Source organism: Stegodyphus dumicola, chromosome 8 (genome assembly GCF_044657685.1).
Source record: "Stegodyphus dumicola isolate Sdum_Otavi_A_Nest chromosome 8, ASM4465768v1".
In the NCBI taxonomy this organism is placed as follows: domain Eukaryota; kingdom Metazoa; phylum Arthropoda; class Arachnida; order Araneae; family Eresidae; genus Stegodyphus; species Stegodyphus dumicola.
The window spans coordinates 54,052,153-54,073,192 of NC_140775.1; the positions used below are offsets into that span (position 1 = coordinate 54,052,153).

At 33.2% G+C, this 21,040-nt stretch overlaps 1 protein-coding gene across 2 annotated transcripts in view; it reads left to right on the forward strand.

The window, feature by feature from the left end:
• LOC118191803 (uncharacterized) overlaps positions 1-20,344 on the forward strand; it is a 76,567-nt gene extending 56,223 nt beyond the window's left edge. For both annotated transcript variants that reach the window (XM_035362649.2, XM_035362658.2), the window contains 3 exons: positions 3,788-3,971; positions 12,523-13,266; positions 18,217-20,344. In XM_035362649.2, coding sequence (XP_035218540.1) covers positions 3,860-3,971; positions 12,523-13,266; positions 18,217-18,407 — 1,047 coding nt within the window. In that variant the 5' untranslated portion in view covers positions 3,788-3,859 and the 3' untranslated portion in view covers positions 18,408-20,344. The remainder of the gene's footprint in view (positions 1-3,787; positions 3,972-12,522; positions 13,267-18,216) is intronic.
• The last annotated feature ends 696 nt before the right edge of the window (positions 20,345-21,040 follow it).

Consider the following 21,040-nt stretch of genomic DNA (forward strand, 5'->3'; position numbering starts at 1 on the left):
TTTGTAAATTTCTCACCAAATTTTACAAAATTTCAAATTTAGGCATAATCTGAGTCGTAGAATCGAAATATGGAAAAAAAAGTTGGTATCTTATTTCAGAAAAAGTCCGATTTTGTGTCAAAATAACTACGTTAGAATGGAGCTATATATAAATCTAATATAAATCGCGCTTTCGGGACATGAAGAACGCAATTTGAATTTCGTCAATTGATCCAGTAGAACGGCAGATATAGAATTGTTTTTTTTTTTTTTCCTTCCCCCGCAGTGTACATTTTTTATTAGTGTAACAGAGTTTTAAACTTTTCATACTTTTCGTTTTGTGGCATTTTAGTTCAGTGACGAAATAAACAAAATTCGAATTTTGAGAGTTGAAATATTTGTTTTTGAATTGAATCGGTATATCGGAAGATCTGTTAATAACGCTGATGGTTTGCGTGTGTTAAATGACTGAAATAGCATTCCGTTGTAGTCGATATACATATATATATGCCTCATTATACCTTATCTAACGTTTTGGTCATTCAACACATACGCATACCGTATTCACTCGCCTGTTTTTCTCCTTAAAATAAAAAATAAATAATAATTAAATAAAAAGTAAACATTTGACCTAATATTTGCAATGTTTCTGGTTTTGTAGCTTCGATTACGAAAATTTAACATATAACATTGTGTGTAAATAATAATAACGGTATGTGCCGCATTTCTAATATACATTAAATTAAAAATTGTTGCTCGCTGTTAGTTTTAAATGTTAGTAAATTATAATACGCTCTTACGTTTTTTAACAAGCCATAAAGAAATACTTTTGCTTTTGTAAGTAAGGTGAGCAGTCCATCTGGAAAATGAAAAGTACAGTAAGTTTTTAAATATTTGAATTGCAGTCGCAAATTTCATAAGTTGTAAATAAATGAAAAAATTCAATCTAAAAATTAATACGGTGTTGATGAATTAATACAATGTGAAAACGATGTTGAAACCGAATATTCACTAACAGTTATAAACTTCAATTTTGTTCGTAAGGTGCCTTTTTTTTTCTCATATTTAAAACCACTATAATGGAGGACATGTGTAGAACACTTTGCTTCCGAGGATGAGATTGGCTTTCAGAATTCTGTCATACTTTTGCTTAGAGATAAATAAAATAAAGCTGAACTTTGTTTAATTTTAAATATTCGATAGCCTTTTCAAATCTTCAAAGATTAATATTTTACATCGTAGTTCCCTATCTTTTCTGCCCTGTTTAGTGATTCTAATAGGCAGTCGCCTTCATGATTATTCGAGTTATTTCTGAACGGCATTGTTTAACGAAATTTCTCTCAAAGAAGCTAATATTTATTCAGACTTTAAGGCATAGTTGAAAATGGTTTAATTATATATTTTTATTGCATTGATAGTAAGAAAATATTAATATCTTGTTAGATAAGTGTCATTCCTTCATTCTGGTATCTGTCGTTTTAATGACTTAATGTTAATTTTAGCCGTAAGTTCTGAAAAGATTTTAAGTATTCAAATAAAGTATTCCCTTCTTCAAGGCGTTCAGAAAGCGAGCTCTCCTAAATTTTAAAAATGAATTCGCCCACGTAGTGGTTGTTTTCGTCTTACTAATTGATTTTTTCGTGGATTTTGGGTGCAAATGTTCTGATTGTTGAAGCAATCATAGTGAAAAGTTCAAAGAAAACGGGAATATCTGATGTTATTGATGATTCTGAAGGTTATCGCATGCGGGAAGACTGAATGAACGGCGACGAAGGAAACGGTGTTGATGGCGACGACTTGTAAGCTTTAGCCAACGGGCACAGAGAGCAGTTCCAGCAGCATCAAATGATTTGAGGCCTAGGATTGATTTATTTGTTTATGAAAAAGCACACAAGGGCTATCTGCCTAAGGGCAGGAATGCCTCCGTGGAGGACATTCTAAGGCAAACTTAGCGTGTATTCGCGTTGCACATACGGGAAACCACAAAAACGCCTATGCAACCAGCCTGCTTACAAGGATTCGAACCCATCGCGAACTACCAGTGTTGAGTGGTTCACTACTTGACTTTTCAGTGACTTTGCTTGGCCCTTGGGGGGTGCCTTGAGGCCTGGGGAGCAGCAATAATAATAATAATAATAATAATAATTAATAAATAAATAAATAAAATAAAAATAATAAGAAGAAAAAGAACGGGCAAAATTTAGGATCTAAGGAAGTAGAAATGAAGATATTTTATTACATACTGAAATGTAAATATTATTGTGCCTTCTCATTGGAATGTAACTTAATTTAAATAAAGAATATTTTGACAGTTACCAGTAGTTTATTTATGAATATTATGCATTTGTTATGCTCTTACTGTAACCGAGTCATTAATCGTATAATTTTCCCCTCTAGATTTCTGCACAGTAAAAATTAGTAAAAGAAGGGGGGGCGAAGATACACGAATAAATACGGTATATATATATATGTGTGTGATGTACCAGCTTTAGTCGTAGCTTAAATTATCAGACGATAAGTTTAAAAAAAAAAACAGGATCCATTTATTATTATTCAGGAGAAATACCAGTTACAAAATCAGATATCCGGAGTAAATAAAAAGAATTACTAATAGCTTTTTGTATGAAGTTTACTGCATCGGGACATTTAAGAAAAAACCCCGATATTCTTTTGCGAGTCCTTTTATAGCCTCTGGAAAGGCGGAGCTTCCAAGAAATGACGTCAGCCTCGTCAGGCAATCCAGTTCGCTTTAAATATTTCCAGAACATTCTATAACTGTACGTGTAGAAAAGGCGGGAAAAACAACTTGACTACGGGGCTGTAGATTTAATTCCACGTACTTTCAAATAAGAGACCGTCGCCATTAAAAATGAAAAGAACGTACAGTTAGAATTTTAAGTGTATTCACGACTATGGAATTTTATTATTACATATATATAAAGGTTAAAAGAAAAATCCTAGTTCGTACGCTAAAAAGCCGCTGAAATACTGTGGTTCCGTGAAAACATTATATATATATATATATATATTGCTTAAAAGTGCCTTGATTTTAAAAACAATCGGTTGCCTTGACTGGTGTAGTAGTTAATGATGCTGGCTGCTGTATCGTTTTGGCCGGGTTTGAATCCTGGAGAAGACTTCCGTGTAAGCGTATAGTATCTTTGCATCATAGGCGCACTTAAAATTTACGAAGAACCGAAAGTCCTCACGAAAGGTTTTGGTTGTAGGGAAAGATGGACGAGAGACCCTTGGATATGTTCCCTGAAGAATTCTTTTTTAAAATTGGGACGAAAATCGTTCTGTGACCCATAAGATGTCCAAGGTCCTTCCCAAGACAGAAACAATCCTGCTGTTCTTATCGCAGTAGAATTAGTGGACGTGTTCTAATGTTACAGTTAGATAAGTAAGTCGCAAAATACACAAAATGCAATCTACGAGTGTATTTTCAGACGTATAAGTTGTAAGACTGGAACAGGACCCTTCAAAAGTACAAATTAAGAGCTTATCAAAGTGAAATCAGTTAATATAACTTGGAAAATCTAGCTATTCAGCTATTATGTATGCCATAATAGAGTTGTCATGCTGAATCTGCAGATTGTGACTACCTAAATATACCTTTTTTTTACTATTAGAAGTTATTTATTACGGACTAAAAATATAGTTTTACATAACTGAAATAACTCTACTACAAATCTTTGATTTTGCCGTATTATAAAGTTAACAGGCACTCCAAAAATCGCACACACTAAATAATAGAGAAAAATTATTATTTTTGATTTTTATACTAGTGCTTTTTCTTCTTTTCCAGACCCATTTTTCAAGCTGATTCTATTGACTGCACTTTTGTTCTAATACCCCTGTTCTGAAGAATCGAGACATCATGTTCAGTTCTTTAGCGAAGTACATTTTTGGTGGACTTATTGGAAATTCTAATGAACCAGTGGAATGTGAAACGCAGGAAGTGAATGACTGGTTGCTGGTCAACTTGCCTGGTAATTGCATTTTCTATAAAATATAACTAGTATTGCATTTACATAAGGAAAAAAAATACTTTTGATTAAAAATACTTTTAGAATTATTTGCATAACAATTAAGTAATACTTCTGCTGTTAAGTTTTGGGTGCTTACTTCCCTTTTTGAGATGTAACTGACAGGTAGTAAGTGAATTAAGTAAAGGAAAAGTATGACAGATAAATTATTTTGTTGCAAAAACTTATATGCGTTATCCTCTGTTTCAAATTATTTGAAAATAAAAAGTAAACATTTGACCTAATATTTGCAATGTTTCTAGTTTTGTAGCTTCGATTACGAAAATTTAACATATAACATTGTGTGTAAATAATAATAACGGTATGTGCCGCATTTCTAATATACATTAAATTAAAAATTGTTGCTCGCTGTTAGTTGTAAATGTTAGTAAATTATAATACGCTCTTACAATTTTTAACAAGCCATAAAGAAATACTTTTGCTTTTGTAAGTAAGGTGAGCAGTCCATCTGGAAAATGAAAAGTACAGTAAGTTTTTAAATATTTGAATTGCAGTCGCAAATTTCATAAGTTGTAAATAAATGAAAAAATTCAATCTAAAAATTAATACGGTGTTGATGAATTAATACAATGTGAAAACGATGTTGAAACCGAATATTCACTAACAGTTATAAACTTCAATTTTGTTCGTAAGGTGCCTTTTTTTTTCTCATATTTAAAACCACTATAATGGAGGACATGTGTAGAACACTTTGCTTCCGAGGATGAGATTGGCTTTCAGAATTCTGTCATACTTTTGCTTAGAGATAAATAAAATAAAGCTGAACTTTGTTTAATTTTAAATATTCGATAGCCTTTTCAAATCTTCAAAGATTAATCTTTTACATCGTAGTTCCCTATCTTTTCTGCCCTGTTTAGTGATTCTAATAGGCAGTCGCCTTCATGATTATTCGAGTTATTTCTGAACGGCATTGTTTAACGAAATTTCTCTCAAAGAAGCTAATATTTATTCAGACTTTAAGGCATAGTTGAAAATGGTTTAATTATATATTTTTATTGCATTGATAGTAAGAAAATATTAATCTCTTGTTAGATAAGTGTCATTCCTTCATTCTGGTATCTTTCGTTCTAATGACTTAATGTTCTAAATGAAACAGTAGTAATGGCACAAGTAAACACATTTTTATAAATCTACTAATATATGAAATTTCGTTTGTATTAATCGCGGTAAGCATAAGATAAGTGTGTAATTAAAACTATTGGAAAAGTTTAAAATTTATTATTTTTGTCTTTTATGGTATTAATTTCTGTTATTTTATTGTATACATATCGTGTTTATCTTCAAAAATATCCCAGAAACGTATTGCTTAGGACCGTAAAAAGACTGCAATAATTGTCCTTCTTTAAAATTGAGATCCTATTTTTCCTTGACTTGAAGTTTTAATATTAGATTTGTAGAATAAATTATTAAATTAATAATACGCCTTTTTAGCAATGTTTTCGCTTCTCGATCTTTTCATAAGTTTCCAAGATATAAATACTTGACATTCTTCACATGAAACATCATTATTCAGAACTTAATGCAAGCGTCAAAAATTAATCCGCTACTCTTACAAATATTCGCAATATGGATACCAACTATACTTCTTAAAAGGATGCGCCCACCAGCGGTCGAGCCGTAAAGTCGCTGAGCACTGGTAATTCGGTTCGAATCCCGCTAACGGGCTTGGCTGCATGGGTTATTTCGTAGTTTTCCCCTAGTATAACGTGTACACGAGCCAGTTTCCGTTAGAAAGTTCTCCCTGAATCCCTTAGGCAGATAGCCCTCGAGGCTTTGCCTTAATCTCAATAAACCAAACCAGTCTTAAAAAGATGCAGTTAAGACTTTGCTTCTTGACTTAGTTACAAAAATGGGATTAAATGATGATCAGTGCAGAATGATGATTTTCTGAAAAGGATTTAGGCGGCGGAGCGATAGTTTGCAAAAACATGTAGTTCGTAAGTAAGTGAATGTAATATACAGCAAATTTAGAAATAGTTTCCAGAAGAATATTTAATGGAAACGATCACCTCAATCTATTAAACTAGAATACTGTTCCGGTTAAAAAGTTAGGATGATTTATTTCAAGTCGAAGGAACGAATTTGATAGAATATAAATTAATATTAGAGTACTCAGTTACGGCAAACCACATGAGGTTGTTCACCGAAGCTATTGTGTTTCATCAAAAGCACTCCTAGAGATGGAAATCTGACAGTCTTATTCTCTCCTATCTCTACAATCAACCACTCAAGATGACTTTTAGACTGATTGAATTAAAATTTAAGTGACGTCATTCCATGGAGAATTTATAATTGAATTTTTTGAAGTTTTTGTTTGCGTCTGTTGACATTGACGTATTTCCTACAGTTTCCTCCGTTTCAGCCTTAGGCAGGATTGCCCACTTTTGATTGTGAAACAAAGGTATTGTAACATCAGGATGATGAGAAATATTAATTTTACGTGATAACTTTACGCAGTGGAAAGGAAAGAAAGCTCATTTGTGACATGAAAAGGTAAATATTGCTCTCTTTAAGTTACTTGCTGCATTTAACAAAACGCTGTTACCTTGAGTTCAAATTAAAAATTCATTCATTTCTAAAATTTGTTGAGCTTATTTTGAACAGCTGTGAATTTAAGCAAGCATTACTGATAACTGCTAATCATAGCATTTTTATTATAAACCAGTTCGTTAGCTAAAAGTCTTGAAAGTATTTATTTTTCTTTTAATACTATTGCACTGCCTGCCTAATCTGCACAACAAACGTAGTTCTTTGTAGCAGTATTTCCATTTGAATCACTGAAATAAGAAAATATATGAAACAACTGTTTTGAAATTTTACAAGAAGACATAAAGAATTTTCCCAAATCGATAATGATCTAAACACTAATTGTTACACTTTGACATTTGGATAAATATACGGTAAATGAAAGGGTCTATTTACAGAATTAGCTTGAATAGAACTGGATCATTTAAATCGTCAGATTTGAGTTTGAAAACTGCAGAGGGTTTTCTCTTTTCGTGCTCATCGATAAGAGTTTGCTTGCTGTTATCACAGGGAAGGGAGAGGTAAAAATTGCCATTAACTATTGGACCACTTTAGATATTCCTGGTTGATGATAAAGATTGGATTGCTGACTCTAGAAAATCATTTATCTGAGGTTCCGAAAATTCTGCTTCTTTACTGTGCTATCTCCTTGTTTCTGGCAGGCTATTGTTGTGGGCTTCACGTTAGGGTACCAAACTAGAAGACATCAGATCATACTGTGATTCTTATTTTGACCCATCCAGATAAAGTAATTCTTTTATGTAATTTGGAAAGTATTAGTTAATATGTTTTATGAAGACAAAGACTATCTCATTCATCTATTTCTTGGTCTTTCCGTTCTGGTAGAATAAATATTATACATTCATTGTTATGTATATTCAATACAAACTGGAAATTGCGATTGAAAGATTTGGCAGGAAAGCTTAGATATACTAGAAGTGCATCTGTTAAAGCAAAAATTTCGCACGTTCGCTAATTCATTTCCGCCCTAATCGTGCTATGGACATATGATTCTGAAGTAGTTTTGAAGAGAAATCCATGCCGTTTCTTCACACATCTATCTTTCCAATTGAAATTTATTCAAAAACGTACAATTCGAAACAGGGTACCTCACGCCTTTACTCAGGCTTGACGTACCATTTTTTCATTTATGCTTTGATACTTTTCCTTACTTCTAGACTACCGCTAAAACACGTTCTAGAGAATTCCATTCAATATCGTCACAGAAACCTCAAACTGAAAAATCATATGTTTATATTCCTAGTAAAAAATAGGTGTAACTAGGAGGGAAGAATAGGAGAGATTACTTTGTCTTGTAGGGCATCATACAGTGACATATGTTGTTAAGTGATATATTATACAGTGTAAAGAATATGCCTTTTACTAAATGTAACTTGTGGCAAATCCCCAATAAGACTGTAAACGACTTATCGCTATGTCTGGGATGAAAATAGAAACGCAAGAAGGGTGTAAAAAACCCTTTTTATTTAAAATTAAGTATGAAGAGAAGGTGCTTACAAATCAGCCAGCATTTATGGCGGTAACTCAAAGTAGAATTTAAATTTAAAACTTAATATAAGTATCAGGTGACAGGTGACGGAAGACGGGGACGCCTGAAGTTTAACAGGCATATGTCTCGCGTCCTCCCCTGGAGTTTATTTAATAGTTATAAGTGTGGATACATGGCCATACAGGGGCAACTGTTTAACATCTGGCATTTGAAGTACATTTGAATTAACATTTGAATTAACAGGCACGAAGGGAAAAAAAAACCCACTTAATAGGTTATAACAAAAGAAGAAAATTAAACACCTAAAAATGGTGTTCAATTTTCTTCTGCACCCTATGCAGTCAGAGATTAGATGGTAGAGCATTAGAGTGCATATGTCAGTGCAAGTAATGCATGTAAGCCCTATTACTCTGGTTGACAGAGGTCCTGGCCATTTGCTGCAATGGTGGTTATTACTTTGCAGATTTTATTTATGACCGCTCTGTTTTTGGCTAGGAACTTGTGAAATGATGAAATATTGGCTGGTATCGAGAAGTGAAACTGTTCCGTGAGTGGGCACTGAAAGATATAATGGTCCGGTGACCCCTCACCCCCGCAAACACAGCGATCCGTGGTTGAGATGGTGCGGCGGTAGAAGTAATCCGGGAAGGGACCATGACCAGTAATGAAGTTGGTAAGGGGAGCAATTGCCATAAGGCGCTCCGTTGTTACTTTTGGCAAGAAGCTATGCGCTCTCCTTCCCGTGTCGCCCTGATCCCATTCTCTTTGCCACCACTGGATAGCGGCATTTCGCAGTTGACTTTTGAGGAAAGATGGTGGTGCTGATACTGATATCGGTCTGGCATTTTGGTTCGAAGCAGCCTCCTTAGCGAGTTCATCCGCTGTCTCATTACCCATGTTACCTGCATGGGCTTTAATCCATACTAGGTCAACATGTGCATGCCGATTATCTTTTAGGATATGCTGCAGTCGTATGATCAGCGGGGAGGCGTGAATATGTTTGTCAAGAGCAAGCAGTGTCGACATACTGTCTGTATAAAGCTGCACATGTGTGATGTTGTTGAGCGCCACGTGTTCAATGGCAGCTGTTATGGCAACTACTTCTGCTTGAAAGATGCTATTATTTGGATTGAGGTGTTCTTTCCAATGGTGTGCAGCATGGCCTTGCCTGTAGTATAAAAAGGCACTACCTACACCCTCAGCAGTTTTCGAGCCATCTGTGTAGAACGCGTGCATATTAGGGTTTCCTTCTGGTTGACGTCGTGACGGTTTGAGGATAGTGTGAATGCCAAGTCCCTTGTGTGCTGGGTGCGTGTGGAGAGGAGTACATGGATGTTCGTAATTTGCAGGGCTATGTAAGGTGCCTGCAAAGGTTGCGTCTTTCTGTAGATGTATTATTTTAGTATATGTGGCCTCTAGCTCCGCTTGGATATGAAGTGGTATGATGCCAAGGTGAGTGCTGCATAAGTTGCAGTGGTGCGGTAGGCTCTGCATAAACCTAGGGCGAATGGGCGCTGTAGTGATAGAAGTTGCTTAACCTTGCGTGCGGTCATGGGTTGTGCCCATATAGCTGCCGCATAGAGTGCCACCTTCTCAGCTACAGTTTTGTGAAGTACCTTTTGAATGTGGGGATTCCGTCCCCAGTTCCGGCCTTGGAATTGTCGTGATCTCCTGGCAATTGCAAATGTTTTAATCTTTTGTGCCTGGATATGCGGAAGCCAAGTCAGACCTGGGTCCTATATTACCCCAAGGTATCTTAAAGTTTTTACGACCTTAATATTCCGGACTTGTAGTTTGATACATGGGCTACGTGTTGGATTTGTACCCTTTCTTGGAAAGATGATAGCAGTGGACTTTGTGGTAAATATTTGGAGTTTTAGCTCTTCGCAGAGGTTGGCAAAGATAGTGCATGACTCACTGCCATGGGCTTCAAGCTCAGCACGTGTGCGGCCTCTGACCAGTAATGCCGCGTCGTCCGCGTATGCAACTAACACAGTATGTTGTGGCCACCTTGCCTCTAAGACTTTATTAAAGGTGAGGTTCCATAGCAGAGGCCCTGCACAGGACCCCTGTGGACATCCTCTCACTTGTGTTATTGAAACAGTACTACTGTTGTTAGAGATCATCAGTTGCCGGTCTGCCAGATAGTTGTCCAGGACTTGATAGATATTTCTTGGGCATCTTGCCTCTCCAGAGGGTATCGAACGCACTTTGCAAATCTATCGATATAAAAGCCGTCTGGTAGCCCTGCGGTTTGTTCTGAATTATGACTTCATGGATTCGCTGCAGGGCATGAGTGGTAGAACTGAGACAAAGGCTACGCAAGGTAATTTAAATATGTTTGCTCTTAAACTTACATCGCGTGAAAGAATCGACAAGAATAAAGCAACGCCGAAGACAGGAATTCTTATCTTAGACTAGTAAACTAGTAACGTGGCCTTCAGCAGGCAGAACACGTTCTGTCTAAACAATCTCAAACCTTCACTTAAATACGCGAAGTAATTTGAATTCTGGCGGGGAAACGGAAAGAGAGAAGTAACAGTACGGATTCGGGATATAAAATAATTGGCTGATTAACATAAATAAACTTCACAACAGAACTGCAGCGAACACTTCTGACGTCTGACTTCTGAGACTTCTGACCACGGCAGTTTGAGACCATGCAGACAAGATTTTGAGTTCTTGATCAGTCAGGAAATATTTAAATTCATATATAGCAATGCACAAAATCGTAGTAGAACTTGATAGTACCCGTATGATCCCTGCTGCTTTCGAATGGACCACCGTGCAAGCGATGTTTCTAGTCATTGTGAAGGCAGCTATTTCCCCCGTGAACAAACCATGGAGGTAAGAAGGAGGCCGTGTGCCATGGAGGTAGGAAGTTAGACCTCCATGCCGTGTGTATGTGTGTGTCGGAAGGAGGGTTCTTGGCCCGTTACTCACACACTAAGCGTTGCCATCCATACACGGCGGCGAGGCGGACACTCAGATGAGATACGGAACCAACAGTTATATAATATAAAATATAAATTTACAATATTTATGTGTGCTGATCAAGGAAGTGGAGAAGTTTCTGAGGAAATGTATTGTACGGGGACACACAAATAAGTTTTCCAGTATCTCATAAGTAGATTATCTGCAGAATTAAGGATATGACAGGTCTTAGCTTTCTCCAAACATATCTTCCCCTTTTTTTTCGTCTTTTGAGGACAGTAGAACTTCTCAGTTAAATACCGTTCTTCCTCATTAGCATTCAGACGTGATTCTGGAACTACGTTCTGGCCGGAAGTGGTAAGTTGAAATTAAGAAGCGATAGGAAAGGAAGTTTAACTCAAAATTTCACTGTTAATAAAATTATCATAATCTTTACATCCTATTTTTGAAGAAAGTGGGAACTTCGATTAATAATCGGAACTTTTCTAATACTATTATCTGTAGTGCTAAGCGGAGAAAGCGTAAAGATCTGTTTTAATTAGCATTGCCTTTAATATGGTTTATGTGTGTTGACCAATTTAAATTTCTGTTAATTGTCACTTACATGTACTTCATATGATAAACCTAAGGCACTTGCTTGCCACAGACTATGGTATTCCCTGCGCTTATATTTTCTTACATTGAGAAATTTTGATTTATAGGGCGTAATGTTTACTTTCCATTTCCTATAGTATAGTTTTACCAGGTTAATTTTTTTAAATCTTTTCTATTACATGATTAGGCCTGCTTAAACCGGATGCAGTATCATCTAAATAGTTTTATTGATATTTTAGTCATATAGACCAAACTATTAATTTTTTTTTACCAGCGATTATTTAGCAAAAACATCTAATGCCTTAAAGATTATCAGTGGTGTGTTTTTATTTAAAGCAAGGAAACACGGTTGTCTGCGAGTTTTTATTGCTATGCTTAACTAGCAATAATGCAGCAGTTTTTCAAATTAATGCATATAAATAAAAAGGCATCCTTATATGAGGCGTGAATTTTCTTAAAGGATTTTTTATAATAGTGTACTCATAAATATATAATACTAAATGCTAAGTTCTGTACTTTTTATAATGGATTTGATGTGTTTTTCTGAAAGTGTACTTTTAAATACATCTGACTACCCTGCAAAATCCTGAAATGCTTATTTTGTCCCTAATTTCGTTCAGTGTACTATATTTTCAAATTATTATATAATTGTTTGTAATAACAATAATCAGTGTAATAAAAACTTTTTAATTGTGAAAAATTAGTTCAAAGAACTCCTTTAAAAATTCTATTTCTATTATTACTCGATTTTTTTAAATTCCTTCATTAATATGTCTTAAATTATGATTTTTTAACAAATATATATTAATGCCTTTATTTGAAATGTCCGTAGACCTTAAGTAGTTTGAAGTTGCTTTTTATCTTTGCTGTTATGAATGATTTTATTTCTTACTCTCAAATTTAATTCTGTTTCATATTTCTTAAATCCAGATCAGGTTGGAAAAGACTTAAATATAGACATAGATTATGAAGAGGAAAATGAAAAGGAAGAGGAAATAGATAACACTGAACTCAATGTTCACACGGAAAAAGAAGAGGAAATAGATAACGCTGAACATCACCATATTCCCAGCGAAAAAGAAGAGAAAATAGATAACACTGAACATTACTATGTTCACAGTGAAAAAGAAGAGGAAATGGATAACACTGAACATTACAATGTTCACAGTCAAAATGAGGAGGAAATAGATAACACTGAACATCACTATGTTCACAGTGAAGAAGATGAAGAAAACAGTGAAGAGGATGAAGAAAGTAGCGAAGAAGATGAAGAGAGCAGTCAAGAGGATGAAGAAAGTAGTGAAGAAGATAAAGAAAGTTGTGAAGAGGATGAAGATGAAAATCAAGAAGTGGTGCCTGCACAGAAAAAGGAAAGTATTTGTGACTATGATAAATCATATTGTGAATTACAAATTCCTTACGAGGTCAAACTTAGTTTTAATCTGCAAGCAACTGAACAAGTGATAAATGAATCTTTTCTTAGTTTACAAAAAATTGACTCAGTCGCAATGAGAGACTTATTCGTTTATGAAAGTAAATTAACTTCGGTTCGAATACTCTTCAACCTACGACTGAATCAACTTACTGTTAATGTAAGAGCACCGAAGAGACTACGTAATCCTGCCTCACATATAAAAAACCATACAAGCCAGTCAGCAATATCTCCCAAAGCAGGTAACTATCTCATTCTGAAATTTGATTTTTTAAATGAGGAAGGTTAATAATGTATTCATAGTGTAAAAAATCATTGTTTCCTTGCCTACTTTTTCTAGTTAAGAAGGGCATTTGTGTTTTCTTTCATTGCAAATCAAGATGCAAAAGCTTTTGGAAAGTAGAACTATATTTATTCTTGCAAGGTACCTTTATGAATTGAAGTTAAGATTTTATTAGAAAGATTTACTATTTTAAATTTTAACTCACACATTTGAAGTAGTTTGAAATATTTCTTAGTAAACAGTATGTAAGTAGTTCTTTTATTCTTGGCGAGAGTACTCAAAAAATAAAATTAAAATGATTCAAAAATTGGCTGTTATAAGTATATAAGAATCGAAAAAAATGAATAAAAATTAAATAAAAAAAATACTAAAAAATTCTGAAAGGTTTCAGATTTTAAACTACGTCTGAAGGGTCGTTTATTAACCTTTTGTGTGTTAGCTTTATTTATTAAAATATCATGTTCTTCGCACTTAAACCACGAAATTCAGTTCAACAGCAATATCGCAAAATAGTTAAAAAAATTTTATCTTTAGAATTTTCGATACACAGTTCCGCGTGCTGGAGATAATTTTTTTTTTATTCCTGTAGGGCGTTGCCATTGCTCGCTTTCTAATCGTTGAGTTTGTTAATCAAAAATTCGTTAAAGTTTTACAAAATATGAAATAGATAATAAAACATTGGCTACCAGATGCCCATATTCGAGTGGAAACCTAGGTTGTTCAAAATTGGATGGCTCTAGGTACCGTTGTTTTATCACAATACCAGAAACGTACATTCATTTATGCAGATTCTTCATTATTTAATTTCTTTAAATATAATACAAGGCTATCATATTTGGTGGTAACAATTTGAAAAGTGAATCGGACATTTGTAATGAACCAACGCAAAATGTCAAAACGAAAATAATAGTCCTTCAGGGCAAATTGCCCCTTTGGACTAATTAAAAAAAATCATTAAAAACTGGGGTTAGTAATTCTGCTATTAGAAATACTAAATCAAAAAAATATTGTAATTCTAAATTTTTTCGTTTACTTGATGGCTTTCCTGTTAGATATCGCGGATTCATAGATGTCGTTTTCAGCATCCCGAAAGCTTTAAATTGCAACGGATCAGCGTGCAACCAACGCTCGCACCGAAGAAAAGATTTAACTGTTGGTTTTGAGTTGTTATTACTCTCTACCTACACAGAAAAAGAAAGGAGGAGACACAGTTCTGTATCTTCCGTTCTAATGAGCCGATTGACGAAATTTAACTTGCGTTTTTCATATTTCGAAAGCACAGCTTAGGATATATGTTAGATTTATATACAGCATTGTTGTAATATCATAATCGGATCATAATCGAACTTTTTCTGAAATGACACACCGATTTTTTTCCATTTTCGATTCAATGACTCAAATTATGCCAAAATGCTAAGTTTTGTAAAAATCGCACGAGTAATTTTTCATAAAGCAAAAAATGCACATTTTACCAACATTTATTTTACAAAAAAACTGAGCTTACTGAGTTGGGTAACAGAGTTTGTGTGTTGGGTAACATACGTTCGGTGCAGCCGACTGCAACCAAAAAGGGAGGTGCACAACTAACATATTACAGCAGTCGTTTTTACAGCAATATTACAGCAACGTTTTCAGACTCGGCTGATGTATTTGTCCTATACGTGTTTGGTAGTAATTGCCTTTAACGATCAACTCTGAGTATTTGATGGTTAAAGGCAATTACTCTTTGAATATATTTTTTTTCCCCTGAAAAATTAAATTTTTGTAGGATTGAAGTTATGTCTCCAGGAATCACAGCGATCCATTCATTCATTCTTCTTGAATAACCTTCTTCATTTCTACAACTATATGGTTTCTTGTAATGTACCTAGTCTTGTTTATTTTATGGGAAAACCTCTACATATTATTACTTTTTCTTTCAAAAATATATCACGAAAATAAGAACACTGAAAATTCAGGATATTCTTATTTTTCAAGCTTTATATTTTGTTCATTAAATAGCTTGTTTTGATTGTGTACAAGGCAATAAAAAAAACTTTTCGTTTGACAGAACTAGGTCGTTTTAATAGTATGCACCGGACCAAAATGAGGCGATGTACAGGCCAAGATCGAGCTGTGCTATTATATGTAGTAAGGTACGGCTGTTGCGTATTATCAATTAACTGGCATGGAAGAGGCTTCAAAGATCTACCTCCTGTTGATGAACCAGCCTTTTTCTCACTTTGTGGATTATCATTTCAGTTTAATTGTTAAGATTATTATTGTTAAGAGTAATTGCTAAGCTTCAGTCGATTATTATTTCAGTTTAATTGTTAAGTTAATAGAAATTGTTAAGCAATAAAATCACAAAGTGACGGAAATATATTCCATTGTATATGCCAAGTTTCAAGAGGGTTGCACAAATAAATGTCATTTTAAGGTATAGAGACAGTAGGTTAATTTGAAAAGCCGGAGAGATGAAAAATTAGCAATCGCCTTCTCCGGGAATCGAGCCACGGACTTTTGGAATACCGCCCAGAGTGCAGAACCACTACACCATGAAGGAACGCTAGGAAAGCGGGAGAAATACATTATATACGCCCCTTTTTTAAAGGGCGACTGGGGTTTTTTAGGGGACCCAATCGCCAAAACCTGTGTGAGGAGAATCATCATCCAACACCCTTTTAGTTCGGGCGCCACTGTAGAGACATTAGGTATATTTTTGGAAGCGTGAAAAATGGCAACCGCTTTCCCCGGGAATCGAACCACAGACCTCTGGAATACCGGCATGGCGTGCAGAACCACTACACCACGATAGCACGCTAGGAAAGCGGGAGAAATACCTTATAAAGGAATGCTCGAAAACTATTCTAGTTTTAAAGAACTAGTCTAATTTGCAATCTAATTTAGTGTATGATTCCAGTTTAAGAAATAAATTTAAATAAAGAAGATTTTTCAGACTATGATGCAACACTTGACAACTTCAATTACTAAAAATGTACGTAACATAAACTTCTATACGCCACGGACGATAAAAGGGCCATTGTGAAAACTATATTCTGTATCCGAGTTATTTAGGTTAAAAACATTGAGTTAATATCACCCAAAATCACCATTAATTAAATTTTTGAGGACTGTATGTAAATATTTCTAGAGAGAGCTACGTACAGTTGTGGGATTCATTCACTTGGCTATACTTCGGTAAAACCGCTTCCAAAAATATTTTTAGTTTAACGAACCGGTTCATAAAATTGAGCTGTGGTAGTTGTTCAGCCAGTTTATCATTATTTTGCAAATAGCTAATTATCATTTATTTAGTAGCGAATTAGTTGTTAAATTATTTGAACCCCTATATGACTTCGCATGTAAGAATTTCGAAGACTTCATATTTTGTAATTTCTTACGTTTTAAAAAAATTGTTTGAAAGTGAGGGTTTGTAGAAATACCAAAATTCAAAATTTTCTATATAAGAAAATACAGGTTTTACGCAATCATTGAAACTGCTGTTTTCGACAGTTCTTTTCGTCAGATATCTATACTTATCTCACTCAGATATCTTACTTAGCAATCAATTATTATATTATTTAACAAATATAGTGATTTAAAATCAATAAATGCATTTCTTAATAATTTAAAGTATTTCACCATTTAATAATGCATTTAACTGATATAATAAAATATATTTAATCTTAAATACATTCAACTGATAATTATCAATACTTGCAACAATATTTTTTAAAAATATGTTTAAAATGACATTTGTTTCGTTTCCCAACACAGGATCATTTGTTTAGAGACTTTCTGCAGTAGAAGAAAAGAAATACATTACATATTTATGTGTTGTTAAAAATAATAAAAGTGAAATAAGCGAAATAAGCCCTGGGACTAAACAGCGCGCTAAAAGCTGCATTAAAATTATTGGGAGTTTTCGGAACAGACTGAAATCTATACTTCAAAGTAAAAAAAAAAAAAAAAAAAAAAAAGCATAAAAAAATCGCAACATATTAGAGTATAAGAAGACAAAGTAAAATACTCAAAAGAATTGAAAATAAATAAATATAACAGAACGAGAGGCAGTATATTCTGATACTATTCTGAAAAGTTCATAAACATTTTATGCCTTGTATTTTTTATATCTACGAAGATTTGTTTAAATAGATACACTTAAATATTTAAAATGAACCCAGTCCCCCCCCCCGAAAAGGAAAGATACGAATCCAGCCTTACACGTAATTAAGTGAAATGATTTCTGAAAACGTTTAGAAGATGAATAAGTTATTGATATTATTATTATTATAATTCCTGAAATGAAGGAAATTATATATATATATTAAGATAAATATTTTATTAGAAAAGAGATATCTGTATTTAACGTTTAGAGTTATTGTGTTTATTTCGGAGGAGGAAACACGAGAAACAGCGGCGCCTTCCCTCGAGTTCCAGACTTTTTGGTTGTCAGTCGAACACGCTTTCCACTTGCATCCCGAAGGCATAGGATAAAATAGAAAACTTCGTCATAAATGCATAAAAAAATGTGCTTCTTGAAAATGATCAAAATAAAATTTTAATGTAATAATCTTTGAATCGTATATTGAAAAAAAATAGAGGGCTTTAACAGAAAGGGTAAGTTCTTCCTTTTTGAATTAATGCATTAGATGGAGAAAACTAACTTAAATTGTAATATCTTTATTAGTAAACTAAACAACTTCATTTTAAATATTCATGTAATCAAACAGGGATAAGGGATATCTTTAATAATCCTTCAGATATCAGTTTGTATATTTTTTCAATGTTTAATATTTGAAATTTTAAATTGTACATTTCTCATATAATTCGTTACTGGGAACATAAAGTTAATTTTGTATAAGAACAGTATGCAAACTAGTATTAAAATATATATTTATTAATTCGAATTTTTTTCCTCTTACAGAACTTCTAGAACGAATTAAAGATCTGAAACCTGCACAGAGAGCTATAGAATACGAAAAGAAGAAATATATTTCAAGATCTCAGTTAAATCGTCAAAACAGAAATTACATATTTCAAGCAAGCTCCAAAACAAATCGTAGAAAGAACTTGCAACGACACCATTCAGGTGCAAACAACAACCGTAGATGCTGATTTCTATATGTGTGAAGCAGTTCAAATGCCATTTGAGAGCAAATTTTTAGGCTAAGAAAAGTATTTTAATCTTAGTTTCAAATCATTTGCATTACGATTAGAAAAATGTATGGATAAAACTCCATTAAAGGCATGATTTTCGTAATGCATGTTACGTCCTTGTCGTTACTTTAGATTCTGGAAAATTTTCTTTTTTATTAAATTAGCGCAAAATGTAGCACGAAGTTTTCAGTTTCTATTTTAAGATGCAAAGTATTAAATGCATATATTTAACTAAACTAATTCAGTAATATCTATGCCACGACTTAAGTTTGAAAGCTAGGAAATATTGTTATTTATATGTGGCAAGAAAGGATTCTGCGTTAAAAAAGATGAAAGCAATGAAGCATCAATAAATGTATTAAAAAATCAAATCCTACAGTTCAGCTTTTAATGGAACTATTTGCTTGATTGTACAGTTACAGAGAACAGGAGTGATGCAAATAACCACCTCTAGAAAGTTTTGAAAGATCCCTGTAGTATGTATGTCTGATGTGTGGTTTGACAGTACCGTAGCTTGTAGTGTTACGTAAATAATATAATGAACTGTTTTGGTTGTAGAGTCTAACTGCATTCAATGGCGTCGAATTATAAAAAAATTAGAAGTCTGCTTTCTAATTTATTGTTACGTTCTAACAGTGAAACAATTTCATGTACTTATGTGTTTACAAGTATTTTCGTGAGTATTTTAGATTTCATTAAACTCGCGAAATTTTGCTTTGATTTCATTTATATTTATTTGCTTTGACGTCAGTTACTTATTTCTTCAAATTCGATAGGTAATATATGATCTAATTCTATATATCTTAATTTTTTTCCAAAGTGTCTGATATATTTATCAGTGTTGTAATATTCAGTTTTGATTATTTTTCTATTAGATATTAATTTTTCAAATTACAATATCATTAGAAGTTTTGCAGAAGTACCTGATTTTAGATTCTATTAGTTCATATAATATGCCCTTTTGACTTGCATAATAAGTGAACATCTTTCCATATCTTAATAAGTGCACATCTTTCTTTAAATACTGTAAACTGTTTTCAGTAATATTCTCTTTTAGTTTCATCTTATATATCATGAGACATTTAAGATGTTGAGACATTTATAATGTAAGTACGAAACTGCCACCATTTTTTGAGAAAAATGACAATTTAATGGATATTGTAGTGTAGAATTGAAATTGGCAATGTACAATAAGTATTAGATTGTTAAAACTGACATTAACATTTATGCGAAATGTTAAATGAAAGCTGCATGCACGATAACTTGACTGGATTCACCTAAGATTGAGCATGATACGATATGTACATGTAAAGCTAAATTAAATATATTAAAAAATTTCTTTAGTATGGTTTATGTTTCATTGTATCCAGTATGACCCATCAAAACTATTTGAACTGCTTCATCATTTATTAGGAAAAATGAAGGAAAATGGACACAGCTAAGAATAAAGGAAGTTTGTAAAAATGGGGACGATGAAGAACCGTGCATTTAAAACTGCCTCCTACCAGCCTAATATGTATAAATTTTTTATTTATAAATGCTGATTTCTTTACATCCATATTATTATGGATTTTACGATGACAAACTTTATGAGATATGTACAAATACTAGACGCAGTTTAGAAAGCATGAATTTATTAAATATATTAAAAGAACTTTCAAGTTGTTTTCTGTAAGTACATTTATTTCATTGTACAGTACCTATTCATGCTCCCAGACGTGTAAAATAAAATGTTTTTTCATTCTTACGTATTTTATTTTTTGTTTTAGAATAGTCGTGTATATTAATGATTCATTGCATATGTAAAATAAAATGTTTTACCATCACTCATTTTTGTTAATTTTCATATAATTTATCAAGATTTTAATAAAGTAATGCTGCCATGTTTCATGTGATTGCAATATTTTGTTATTTTATTAAAACAGTTTTATTACTGTAATTACAATTATATTATTTAGATATCCTATACTACCAATGTATATTAAAAGAAAGCAACATTTCATGTTTCGCGTTATTTAATTATAACTATGATTCATAAAGCTGATAGCTGACTATAAAATTTATGAATTGCTGAAAAATTACTATGGAATGGTTTTTATGGCTTCGCAAATAACACAAACATTAATATTTAATCACTAATAAATATTAAAAAAATATCTAAAAATTTATGACGTCAAATGACTAAAGATTTATGACTCAAAATCGGACTTTTTCTGAAATAACATACCAATGTTTTTCCATATTTCGATTCTGCGATTCAAATTATGCCTAGATATTAAATTTTGCAATTTTTGGTTAGAAATTTATAGAGAAATTAAAAAATTTATCTTGTCAATTTTTTTTTTCAGTTTGCGCCAAGAATAGGCGAACTTCTTAATTTATAGCAACCTATTTTCCTTTGCCCTTTTTTCTTTGTGCACGAACCGGAAAAAAAATCATCGTTCATACTTTCAGATAATTTTAACAAAGTGCGCTCACTACATTTTCACTATTATCGTTTATAATAAATACGCCAAATTTCAAAACGCGCCAAAATGTAAATTCACGTATGCAGGAAATTTTGTATTAAAAAACTCTAATTTTTTTGCAGG